General features: G+C 38.2%; 1 protein-coding gene across 1 annotated transcript; it reads left to right on the top strand.

The window, feature by feature from the left end:
- Positions 1 to 558: 558 nt before the first annotated feature.
- On the top strand, positions 559 to 7011 carry LOC133987777 (macrophage mannose receptor 1-like). The gene is made up of 7 exons (XM_062427218.1): positions 559 to 690; positions 1322 to 1523; positions 2043 to 2375; positions 3291 to 3443; positions 4118 to 4399; positions 6233 to 6396; positions 6680 to 7011. The coding sequence occupies exons 1-7, from the start codon at positions 559 to 561 to the stop codon at positions 6764 to 6766; spliced, it is 1353 nt and encodes a 450-aa protein (XP_062283202.1). The 3' UTR covers positions 6767 to 7011.
- Positions 7012 to 12874: the final 5863 nt, after the last annotated feature.

Raw genomic sequence — 12874 nt, forward strand, 5'->3', positions numbered from 1 at the left:
TCATGACTTATTTAATATGTTGAGAAGAAAATGTCTGAATTCACTTTACACGGTCTTTAATGACAGTGGTCTGTGTGACTCTGATCTGATGGTAGAAAAGGGAGTGAAGTCTCTCCGATAAGTTATGACGTCTAAAGGAGACACCAAAATCTGTCTTATGTTACTTTCATGTAGTTCTTGTCACTTTGGGTTGCTCCATGGAATGTTAATGGATCTTTGTTTGTCCAAGAGAGAGACGATGTCAGTCTCTGTATCAAACCTGGTCCAATTTACTCTGATGTTCTGAGTCGAACTGACGCTGTCGGCTACAATACAATGACTTTAGTTTTACAGTGCTTTTCTATTAACTGACACACTAAATACAAAATGATAGTTGGAGTTTTTTATGTTCACATCAAAAACCTTTTACTGACAAAAGTAATGACACACCTGAATACACTGAAATGTAATGTTATTTTAGGTGGTGTTTAATCAATGTGCATGTCTGTCATCACAGTGCTGTGTGTCGTCTCGTCACACGTTCAGCATCAGTACCACTTTGTTTATGAGGTGAAGAACATGACTGAAGCACAGAGTTACTGCAGAGACAAATACACAGACCTGGCCACGATAGACGACATGGAGGATGTGAAGACCCTGACAGACATGGTGGATTTAAACAAAATGGTCCTCGATGAATACGGCCAGAAGGTGAATTCACTTTTCACTACTGTTCACTCTGTATCTGTTAAATTAGCATTTATGACAATGACAGTCTGTAAGTGAGAGGTGTCACACACACTGAGCTGCTGCTTTAGTACATTTTCTTCAGACTATGATGAACATTTTAGTACAAATGTTCCACTTTCTTGTTAAATATGACCCAATGACTTTGTTTTAAGTGGGACTTCATATGGGAGCAATAACAGAAAGCTAAATGTGAAATATGTGTAAAAATCATGAAAATGGAAAAAAATGTTTTTAATGTATTTTGTAGTAATATGACTATGAATAAGAATAATAAGGCTTTTTCATATAACTGCTTTCATCTACAAAAAACAGCTCAAAATTATTGACCATTGAAAACAGAAGACAGCAAATAATTCAAATAAGAAAGAAGAATTTAAAGTTTCATTTAAAGTTTACTATCATGTAATAATTTAACAGTTTGCTGTGTGTGTACCATTAAATGACTGAAATACTAGTACCAGCAAGTAATACTGCATCAGTCACTTTAGATGAAATCTACTCTTATAATGTATGTGAATGGAAATGTTATGCAAAGTATCTTTAAGCTGAGCAAAGACAAATGTTGTATAACACAATCTAATCTTGCTTTCAGACGGCCTGGATAGGACTGTACCATGACATGGACAGCTTGAGGTGGTCAGACAGACATGCAGAGGTTGAGTTCACAAATTGGGCCAAAGGCCAACCAGACAACTATAAGAGTGGTGAACACTGCACAGAGATGTATAATACTGGAGAATGGAACGATGTTCCTTGTAACGGAACCCTTCAGGCAGTCTGCTCTTCTGTGAGAGGTGAGAGTTATCACTAACGGTCCGTTCTTTTCCAGTTACTGTTCAGTTTCCTCCAGATTTGGGCTGAAATAGTCAGTTCCATCAGTGTGATCCCTGCATTCATTTCAAGGTGTGAAGCAGAGTCATGAAGCCAGTTTCTATAAAGCCTGTTGACTCATTGAGCTCCAACATTAACACAGGTCACTGTCTCAGTCAAAGGGGTAAGAAAAGGAGGCAAAGTGGCTCTGATGTGCCTTTATGGATGAATGTGTGCCTCCATGTTCATATGTACGCTCCACCACTGGATACAGAACGTCTGAAGAGAGAAGTGTAGACGTATGAAGAGGCTGTTAAACCAAACAAACTCTAACATAGTCAGTGTCTTTAATTATTATTTTTACTGACACAGTCCTTTATTGGAGCAGTTCTCAGTGGATTCATAATGACACAAAAATGTTACAGAAACTGTGGCATTCATCTTTTTTCACTCATGTAAAGTGACAGACAGGAAACACAGATTTTCACTATGGTCTATTTCAGGGTCAGATGTGACATTTATCCTCATCAATTCTACCATGAGTTGGACTGAGGCCCAGAGCTACTGCAGAGCAAACTACACAGACCTGGCCACTGTGAGAAATGAAGCAGAGAACAAGGAGGTGAAGAATCTAGCTGGAGGACAATCTGTCTGGATCGGCCTCTTCAGAGACTGGAAGTGGTCTGATGGAAGTAAGTCCTCCTTTAGGTACTGGGCCTCAGGAGAACCTAACAACTACGGTGGGAAGAGGGCTTGTGTGGTAATGAACTTCCACCGTTCTGGACGTTGGGGGGACTGGACCTGTGACCAGAACAAACCATTTATTTGTTACAAAGGTAAGTCATGATTCAGTTATCCTTTAAAGGGCTGTCAATCGATTCAAATATGTAATTGCAATTTATTGCAAATACATTTTTAAAGTTTTTCTAAATGTACTTTAAAAGAATATTTTCTCAAGTTTTTAATACTCTTATTAACATGAGAGTGGAAACATATGCTGCTTTATGCAAATGTCTGTTTATTATTATTGACCCAATAAAAAAAATCTGCTGTCAGTTATGATATCAGTTACTAGTTACATTCACGCACCTCTTCACACAAACACACACATACACACACCTAGTGTCGTCTGTCTTTGTAGAGCGATTGGTATTTGAGACTCAACCTAGTCCATAATGTAAATAACTTTGGTCTTGTGGATGAACATCTGCTGGGCTTTGGAGCTGAATTTTTCTGCTTGTTGATTGAAACATTACTGCTGCATCGCTTCCTTATGTCCAAACTACAGGCGGGGGCAAGGGTCAAACACAACGTGTGTGCAGTGATCACACATTAATAAAACAAAAACACTGTTGATGAGCTATAAGATGAATTTGCGTTAACACGTTCATTTTGACAGCCCCAATAAAACAACATGTAAACAGGATGATACAGCTGCCGTCACAGTTTTCGATCTTTGCTGTAAAAGGTGAATTTTATATTTAATTTTCTGTCCACCTTCTGTTCAGTGATGTTATTTTCTTACTTGTTTGTAACAAAAAATAAATTGACAGTGGTATAAGTTGTGATTAGTAGAACAAACCACCTTCAAATGTTCTTAATCATTTACTTCATTAACATATTTAATGCTGTATTTTTCTTGTGTATGTGGTCGATGTTTCAGTATGATCTTTCTTTCTAGAGCAGCATCTCATTCCTCTGCTTTATTGATTCAGTATCTGATTGTTTCATTGTGTTTTCATTGTTCACAGATCCAACCACTGAAGAACCAAACTGGACTCTCCGACCTTTTCCAACATCAGTCCCATCAGCCTCCACACCAGCAACAACACAGAGTTTAATCTCCAGTTCAGGAAGCTTCACACCTTCATCATCTTTCCCTGAAACCACAGAGCAGTTTGCAGGTACAGGACAGTTCATGTCTGTCCATCTGTCCATCACTGTCTCTCTGCAACTAAACGTCTTTTTTAAAACAGCATAACAACATTCAGTAATAAGAATAACAAGATTGAACAACATGTTTCAACACCTAGAAGAATACGTTTCAAATTTAGTTTTACAATATATTACCTTATTATCTTCATGTCTAATATTTAAACACATCCTACATTTCTCATGATGTAAGATAATTATTAACATGTGATGTAAACACATGACAAGTCAACAAACATCCAGACCAAAGTCTTTGAGGATTTTGTTCAACAGGAAGATCTCATGTTTGATAAAGGTTCCCTGTGCAGTTTTCTTGTAAACAGGTTATATTTATATTCAGTGTTACTCACCAAAACATGCTGAGTGTAAAAGAGGTATTGGTTTACTGAATCCCAAAAATGTGACCTCAGGTGTAGGATAACTTAATGAACCCTTAATTGCTGGTTCTATATATTACTGCACTCTCCACAGGTTGTCCGGTAAGAACAGTAATGGCGTGAATTCGTCAATTAATCCGGTTATTGACTCAAACACAATCACTGGCATGCCACTCATTTATTGCTGGTCATTTGGATGCTCCTTTGCAGATGTGGTTACATCTTTTCAGAAGCACCATTTAGTGACAATACTAATTTCATCCCTGCAGAAACTGAGGGAGGAAATGTCACTCGTGTATGCAATGCTGCTGTCTATGGAAGCATGAAGTTCTTCTGTAAGGATGAATGTAAAAAAGAAGAAGACATCCTGGTTGAAACAGCAGAGAACAGAGCTCTGAATGGCAGATACAGCATTAAATATATAGAAGGATCTGGAATGTATGTGACCATCACACAGCTGGAGAAGTCGGACACAGGACGGTACAAGTGTGGTTACGGCAGAGCTTTGTCTCCAGATTCATTCGACTGGTTCCCGATCATTGTTGTAGATGGTGAGTTTTATAATGAAAATCATGAAAAATGTTTCATTTATGTACCTTCTGGTAAGTGCATATGAATGTTTAAAGAAACATTATAATGGATTTATTCTTGTTTTTGTCTAAAATCAAACATTTCAATAGAAATATGGAAATGACAAGATATAATCAAACAACCAAAGTTGCAGCTAGAATTTGATTGGTGTGATGTAATTAATGGCAGTGAGAGGAGCACTAAGGTCAGAGTTATTAGAAAGATACAGCTGTATGTGGAACAACACATCCTCCAACTGATGAAAAAACTTTGCATAGCAGCAGGAAGTGGAGACACGTCGTCCATATTTATATACAGTCAATGGTGGCACTAAAATCATGGTGTCAGGATCTCTCGTGGTCTGCTGTCTGATTACTCAGAGCAGCTCAGTGCTCTTATGTTCTGATATTTTGGTCACTTTATTTGGTGATGACACACATATAAACCTCTCTGAAATCACACAAACTCCTTCATTCACTTTATTCATGTTTTTCTCACATCTCCACTTTCATCCTTCATTCTTTAACCAGCTGATCACCAGAAAATATTGATGATGTCATTAATGCCCGTTATTATTGAGCATGTTGACACTTTGAAGGTTATATTTATATTCAGTGTTACTCACCAAAACATGCTGAGTGTAAAAGAGGTATTGGTTTACTGAATCCCAAAAATGTGACCTCAGGTAGGATAACTTAATGAACCCTTAATTGCTGGTTCTATATATTACTGCACTCTCCACAGGTTGTCCGGTAAGAACACTAATGGCGTGAATACGTCAATTAATCCGGTTATTGACACAAACACAATCACTGGCATGCCACTCATTTATTGCTGGTCATTTGGATGCTCCTTTGCAGATGTGGTTACTACACAAAAGGGAACAAATGTAAACATATACAGAGATTAAGCTTATACAATAATACTGAACATAACAATGTGACATGAAATACACAATGTAAATATTAATATCATGCAATGATAAAGAGTACAAGGATGTATACATGAACAAAATATAATCCTCATAGCTCTGAGGCACATCTCTGTCATTACTACTGCTGACATAATACACACAGATGGTGAGTTAAAGAAATGTGTGACGGCCCCTGTTACAGTGCTGTCATTGCACTGTAACATAAATAACATCCTGAAGGCATGATAATAAATCACTAATTAACATAAACAACATGGTCAGGGATCATATGAAATGAACAGCATTGAAGTGACCATCAGACTATTAAAGAGACATGAGCGCTGTCATTATACATGAGACATTATGATATACATTTTTACATTTACAATGTTTTGTAAGAAGTTTGTAGAATTATAACTCAATACAGAGCATCCTGACACTGTTTGTTCACATGCACACCGTGTGCACAGCAGCAGACTGTGCATATAAACTGTGAATAGCTAAAGAGGATGCCAGTGCTGAAACTGGATGACTTTCTCAACACTGAGTGTGTCCTTTAGGTCCAACACAAGTGCTGAGCTTGTTCCCTCAGTCATAAAATATTTGCAAACTGATTATTTCAATCCTGGACTGCTTGCGGACTTCTTCTCTCCTGCTTTTATTGGTACATTACTGCGTTTCTGGGCACATTCCTGCATCCTGTAGATCAGTGAGATAATGTGAAACCACTGGTAGGATTGTATCACATCAACCACATGTTCACAACGTAGATCCAAACATCAACAAGCTACTTATGGTCAAAAACTCCACAGAGAACCTTTAAGCTTCCAATACAAGACAAAAGATCCCAGTCTTTTAAACTATGCTCTACATGTCTCTCTCTCTCTCTCTTCCTTCCCAGCCGTCTCTGGTGTCTCTCTTCCAGGTTACTTCTGGCCTCTGGTTGCATCTATGTCTCTGATTATTGTGCTGGTTGCTGTTGTTCTGCTGTTCGTCTACAAACTGATGATGAGGAGGAACTCTGGTTTGAAAACCAGAGAAACTTCAGACAGCAGAAACATGGAGGTGACTTTCTTCAACTCTGAATGTCTCATGTTAACTCTAACTGTTGGCAGACATTTTATTTTTGTATTTAGTTATAAACAATCTCATGTCTGCAACTACTTCACTAATATGAACAAAACTATAATGAAATAAAATCATAATGACTGTTATTAGACCTCTGACCTGTTGAGTTGTTATCACTAAAATATCAGCAAACAATTATCTAAGAAGAACACAATATCTGTTCTGTTACACTGCTTACTGCTGTATTTTAGGTTTGATGTTATTCCTGTTTGATTTTCAGTTATCTGTCGTCAATGAGTATCGTCCTCCTGTCCCCATGACTGAAAACGAAATCTACTCTACATTCACAGAGACAACAAACAAATAATGATGTTTGGATTTGGATCTGGATTCTGTACTGAGCAGGTTAACATGTGCTGCAAGGTTCCAGTTTGTTCTACTTTCTTTATTTTTTCTTTGCTTAATCAGCAGATATTAACTATAAACTTGCTATTCCTCACTTCTATGCTGATGATACACATCTATTAATGTTTCTGAGAACGTTCAACAACTTATTTCTTTCTTATTCTGAAATGTTCATTCTGTCTTTAAAACTGTAGATGTTGTTTGATATTGTTCTTTTACACTTTGAACCAACTCTGTGTTCTACAAATTATGTTTATATTTGACTAAATTACAACAGCAGATATGTAACATTGCTGAATCACATTTTCTCTCAACATGATGTGAAAATATTGATACTGAACGTATTAAATGTTCAGAGACAATGTACCTGGCTGTTTTATATTCCACCAAAATATCTGATGCTTTAATAAAATCTCTGCTGATGCAGTAAAACCTCTGTTGTTATAGTACAGTCTGTGATGTTACAGTAAAATACAGCCACATGTGTCACAATCATCTCATATTCATCACACTAACAGTTATTTTGGATTAATTCATCATATCTCTAGTTAGTTTCTTTCAGTCTCTGCTGAGAATTAAGAGTTGAAGGCAGAATCCTGATCTACGTTTCCTCCCTAAGAGCTTTCCCTCTCTGCCTCTGTCCAGTGAACAGTTACAGTGACCGAGTCCCACAGCTCACCTCTGATGGTACCTGTTGGGAACATTTTCACACAGGAAGCTTACAATGTGCTTTTGGCAGTAAATGCAGTATAACATAATCTAAAGATAATAACATGAAGGTATAAGTTTCCATTTAACCTTCTAAGTGAAAACCCTGTGAAGAATTAATCATGTTTGATATTTCAACACTTTCAAGTCTCACTGACTCTTGAGGATATATATATATATTTGGCAGCTGGTGAACATAGTGGAACATTTAGCAGCTAAAGAACCAGATATTTCCCTCAGGAGTTGGTAGAGAGTAAAAACAGAGCTATAAAAAGAGTGAATATTATAAACGCACCTATTGACACAGTGGATGTACGAGCCGCTGACCCTGATCTTGACTTTGAGAGCTAAATGTCTAAACCCAACCCTAAACTGAATCTAAACCCCAATGCCAATCCTAAAGGATGAGTTCACTATTTGTCCAGTGTCTTAAAACATGTATAGTAACAAAAAAGACAGGCTGGATAATTGTGAACATTTCCTTTAACTCTAAAAAGCAAATCTTAACCCTCAAACAGACATTTGAAGGCCTGTCTCAAAGTGTACAAGTACAAACAGTTTCATCAGTATTCAGATCAGCTGTTTCTCTGTCAGTGTGAACTCAGCTGATTCACAGTAAATCCTCCACCAGGGGGCAGCAGAGCTGAGAGTCAGTTTAAATGTGTGTGTGAGAAAGTGAGAGCCAGAAAGAGGAAAAGAAAGGATGCATGTGTGTGTGTGTGTGTGTGTGTGTGTGTGTGTGTGTGTGTGTGTGTGTGTGTGTGTGTGTGTGTGTGTGTGTTTCAGCTGATTCATTCTCTAAACATCAGACAGACATCACGACTCTCAAATAAAAAAATAAAAAACAGCCAGTGTTTCCTTCAGATACTGTGATGTACAGATGTGCACACATTAACTCACTTTATCTGGAACATTGTCAAGAAATTGTCATAACATTAAATTCTTGATATTTAATTATTTAAAAAAATATATTTTATATATTACACATTTCATTTTTATATGATTGATATTGGCTGTATTGGTGAACTCTTCTGCTCAATTTGTGTGTTTCTTAATGTCATCAATCTTCTTTCTACTTAATGATAAAAAATAATGATTCATTTATTAATTGAGGGTTTTTATTCCTTTTTTTCTTTTACATTTTTGGAGATCCTTTATATCAGTGGGTCTCCTGTCACATCTGTTTTATTTCTATAATCTGGGTCATGTCGTCTGTATATATGTGCAAATAAATAAAATCGAACAAAAACCCTGAAATGAACTATTTTAATTAAACATTTCAGTCTTTAATTTTAAAGTTAAATTGAGTTTGACAAAAGTCTGATTATGTGAGACTAAAGATTTTACATTATTTTAATGTAACTTCATTCTGTTCATCTTTTGTAGGTCTTTGTGTGTTCAGCTTCCTAAACAAACATTTGGTTACTTTAAACTCATCTATAGTTGATTATATTTGGGTAAAATTGCTTTTTAAACTGTTTATATGAAAGAATTTGTGGACATGACAAATCATTTTTATATTTTATTTGAATTTACATAACATTTGCAGATTTGTGAGTAACAGACCTCAGATCAGGACAAAAATCTACTCATCAAAATAAAATTGAACAATAAAAATAAAAGTCAGAGCAGCAGAGGCAGATCACCTGTGAACACAAACATGGACTCACATCTTTAACCACTAATCTCAGACTTGGAGGTGATTCTGCTGTTATGCAGCAACATCGACCCCCGGTGGCAGAGAGCTGAACTGCAGGCCAGAGACGATCAATGTTAATGTATGTGCAATACTTTTCCTCCTCTTAACAAACATAAATACATAAAGTTTCCTCCCTTTAATAAAGCTGCTGTCACATAAAAAGAACATCTGTGGTCATGTGAGGAGTGATTTGGTCTATTCACTCAGCTGCACCTGCAAAGCGTCGCATGTCTCTGTAAAAGACGTCACACAGCGTCTCATGGCGCCTTCTTACAAACAGTCACCGGAGTCAGAGGACGTGAGACGTGCCGGTGAAACAGTCCACAAACTGCGGTAAAGTTAGAGAGAAAGTCGAGGTAGCTTAGTCCCTCGTTCAGCTCAATTCTCCACAAGCGACGGACGTTAACGGGAAGGATTAAACTGGACGTGAGAGAGTTACAGATCGCTGGCTGGTTAACGAGTACTGTTCATCTCCTCACCAAAACGGGAGATACGGCTCTGACGTCACATGGTATGGGGGTTCACTCATTGTTGTGACTATATGTCTATATTAATGAAATGAGGTGAACAGTTGTTCAGGAGCATCGGTCATGCCGTCTGGTTTATTTACTTTCCGCTTTGCACACACATACAGTCAAGCTACTTCCTTCTGTAGTTCTCTCCAGTTCCTGTCCAGTTGCATTTCAAAGTAAAGGTCCTGCTGTAGCAGTACTAGTATTAAACAAAGTCGGGGAGTTCCGGTCCTCTGAAATGAGGCCAACCCGGAAGTAACTTAAAACTGCAGTCTATCAAAAGGCCACCAGGGGGCGACCGTTTTGGTGTCTAAAGGACTTCCGTCTCTATACAAGCCAATGGAGAATTCACCAACTTCTCACTTGATTTCTAACCTCAGTAAACGTTTTCAAAATGTGTTTATGGTCTCAATCGCTAGTTTAAAGCCTTCTTCAATGCAGTATGATGTTCATTTGTGAAATGTTGGCCTCCCTGATTTTATATTTGTAGATAAAGCAGGGTTTCTTTTTTTTTCTTCAAAACTTTATTTATACAAAGGTTTGTACAATTTAAAGTTTCAACAATAACAAGGAATGCTCGGGGTAACGTTTCAGCAAACAACAAAAGGAAAAACAATAATAAATTCTGAATCCAAAAAAACTAAATAAATAAATAAAAAGATAGAAAAAAAATAAAATTAATTACAATAATTCACAAATCAAAGTCATTACATAAGGCTCTAGTTTTCAAAGCTTTACAGTTTGTGCAGTTTTTCAGTGTGTCCAGATATGATTTTAAATAGGAAATGAACACAGATAGGTTGGGTTTCTGTTTTGAAAATGTGCTGGTATGTATATTTCGCTAATAAAGAAATGAGATTGATAATAAACAATTTCTTTGTAGGCATGCCCTTATCAAAAATACCAAATAAAATACATTCAATTGCCAGTTTGAAATTAATATTTAATTTTCTGTTTAAAAAGAGGTTGAGATCAAACCAAAAGGTTTGACTAGAGGAGCAATCCCAAAAAAGATGACTTAATGTTTCATCTGTATGGTGACAAAAGGAACAGAGCGGGTCAACATTTAACTTATACTTTACAGCAGCTGAACTAACTGGATAACATCTGTGTAATATTTTCAGAGACACTTCTCACACCTTATTTGAAACAAAACATGTTCTGGGTAATAACCATGCTTTTTCCAGTCTATGTCAAAGTACAAGTTATTCCAGACAAATACAGAAGCAGGTTTACTAATTATGTAGCGGCTAAACCTAAAACTTAAAGCCACTGAGGGGCTGCATAGACAGGCTAAGAGTAGTCGACGCGCTGGATACTGCACGACTATAACTTGTGTCTAGTGAAACAAACAGCTTCTTGATTTGATGCGTATTTTATTTCTCACAGTTTCCAGGATATTCAATGACATGCAAGTATCCATTGCCAGTGCATATAAAGTTCATTCAGCTGTGCCACAGACAACAAGACAAACGTGACGGAGACCGGAGCGGTCGAAAAACTGTGTGCTCCTCCGTCTAGCAACACCTGACACCTGTCAGAAAGTTCCCACCTATACAGAAATGTACACCCAACACCATGAGGACACCTACTGGCCCAATTTGGTACCTTCCACACATTGACATAGAAATGGCTCCTACATACCAGCCCCTAATTTTAATGGATACCAGACATACAATTATTTATTTTAAATGCAAACCATGGAGCCATAATCAAAATAATACATGAACACATTTTACAAAATACTTTCATGTACCACATACAAAGGAATTGAGTTGACCTGCTAATCTGTAACCTCATAAAGTAAGCAAAGCTTTGTCACAGGACGTTCAATGATACTAGACTTTGTTTGCAAACGCACTGAACGCACAAGTCCCCTTTTATCCTGAAAAGCCTCCAAGACTCTTCCTAGTGGCCAGGAGCCTCGTGGGGCAGTAGCATCCATTATGACCACAATATCTCCAGGCTTAAGATTCCTCCTTTCCTGGTTCCATTTTTGCCTCTCCTGCAACAGAGGTAGGTATTCCCGTACCCATCGTTTCCAGAAAAGGTCAGATATATACTGGACCTGTCTCCATCTTCTTTTTACATATAGATCATGTGGCTCAAACAATCCAGGTGGTAAGGATGGTCTTCCTTTCATGAGCAAGATATGATTGGGAGTGAGCGGCTCCAAATCGTTTGGATCATCTGAGAGTTTGGTGATGGGCCGGTCGTTTAAGATGGCTTCAGCTTCACACATTACTGTTTGAAGTCCATCGTCATCCAGTCTCTGCTGTTGAAGCACTGAACTCAGAATCCTTCTCACCATGCGGATTACACGCTCCCAGACTCCACCATGATGCAAACCTGCTGGAGGATTGAACCTCCAATTAATTCCATCCTTCCGCAAAGCTCCTTGGATTTGTGCATGATTCAACGATGCGAGCGCCTCCCTTAGCTCTCTCTCTGCTCCAATGAAGTTGGTTGCATTGTCGGACTGAATATGAGCAACTTGACCTCTCCTGCAGATGAAACGACGCAGAGCATTGATACATGCATCTGTATCCAAAGAGTTAGCCACCTCCAAATGGACCGCTCTGCTGGTTAAACAGGTGAAAACCATACCATAGCGTTTGACTGTGCCTCGTCCTTTGCTCACAACAATTGGTCCGAAATAGTCAATGCCAACGTTGGTAAATGGTGGATAATCAGGAAGAATCCTTTCCTTTGGCAAATCTGCCATTTTTTGCTCCCCCATTCTTCCATTATACCTCCTGCAGAAACCACACTCTGTTATGACCTTTCTCACCGCTGAGTTGGCACTTGTGACCCAGTAATTCCTTCTCAGTGTGGACAGCGTGTGATTGCGCCCACTATGGCCAAGCTGCCTGTGAATGTGCCTTAGGATGAGAGTAGCAACATGTTGATCCTTGGAGAGGAGAAGTGGATGCTTAGTTTCTTCTGGCAGAGAGCCCTTAGTCAACCGTCCTCCAACTCTCAGAAGCCCATTATCCAAATATGGGTCCAACCTGTAGAGAACACTGTGTCTGCTCACAGTAGCTTTCCCAGATGACAGCGCAGCAATCTCTTCTCCAAATCTTTGTTGCTGGCAGTACTGAATGATGGCAAGCTCGGCCTCCAAAAGATCCTTCGCTGACAAAGCTTGTCC

The sequence above is a fragment of the Scomber scombrus genome, chromosome 10 (genome assembly GCF_963691925.1).
Source record: "Scomber scombrus chromosome 10, fScoSco1.1, whole genome shotgun sequence".
Lineage (NCBI taxonomy): Eukaryota > Metazoa > Chordata > Actinopteri > Scombriformes > Scombridae > Scomber > Scomber scombrus.

Coding starts and splice junctions, on each gene's coding strand:
- LOC133987777 (XM_062427218.1), top strand. CDS start 559: ATGACTGAAGCACAGAGTTACTGCAGAGACAAATACACAGACCTGGCC. Junction 3,444..4,117: donor AACCACAGAGCAGTTTGCAG/GTACAGGACAGT, acceptor TCATCCCTGCAG/AAACTGAGGGAGGAAATGTC. Junction 6,397..6,679: donor CAGACAGCAGAAACATGGAG/GTGACTTTCTTC, acceptor TTTGATTTTCAG/TTATCTGTCGTCAATGAGTA.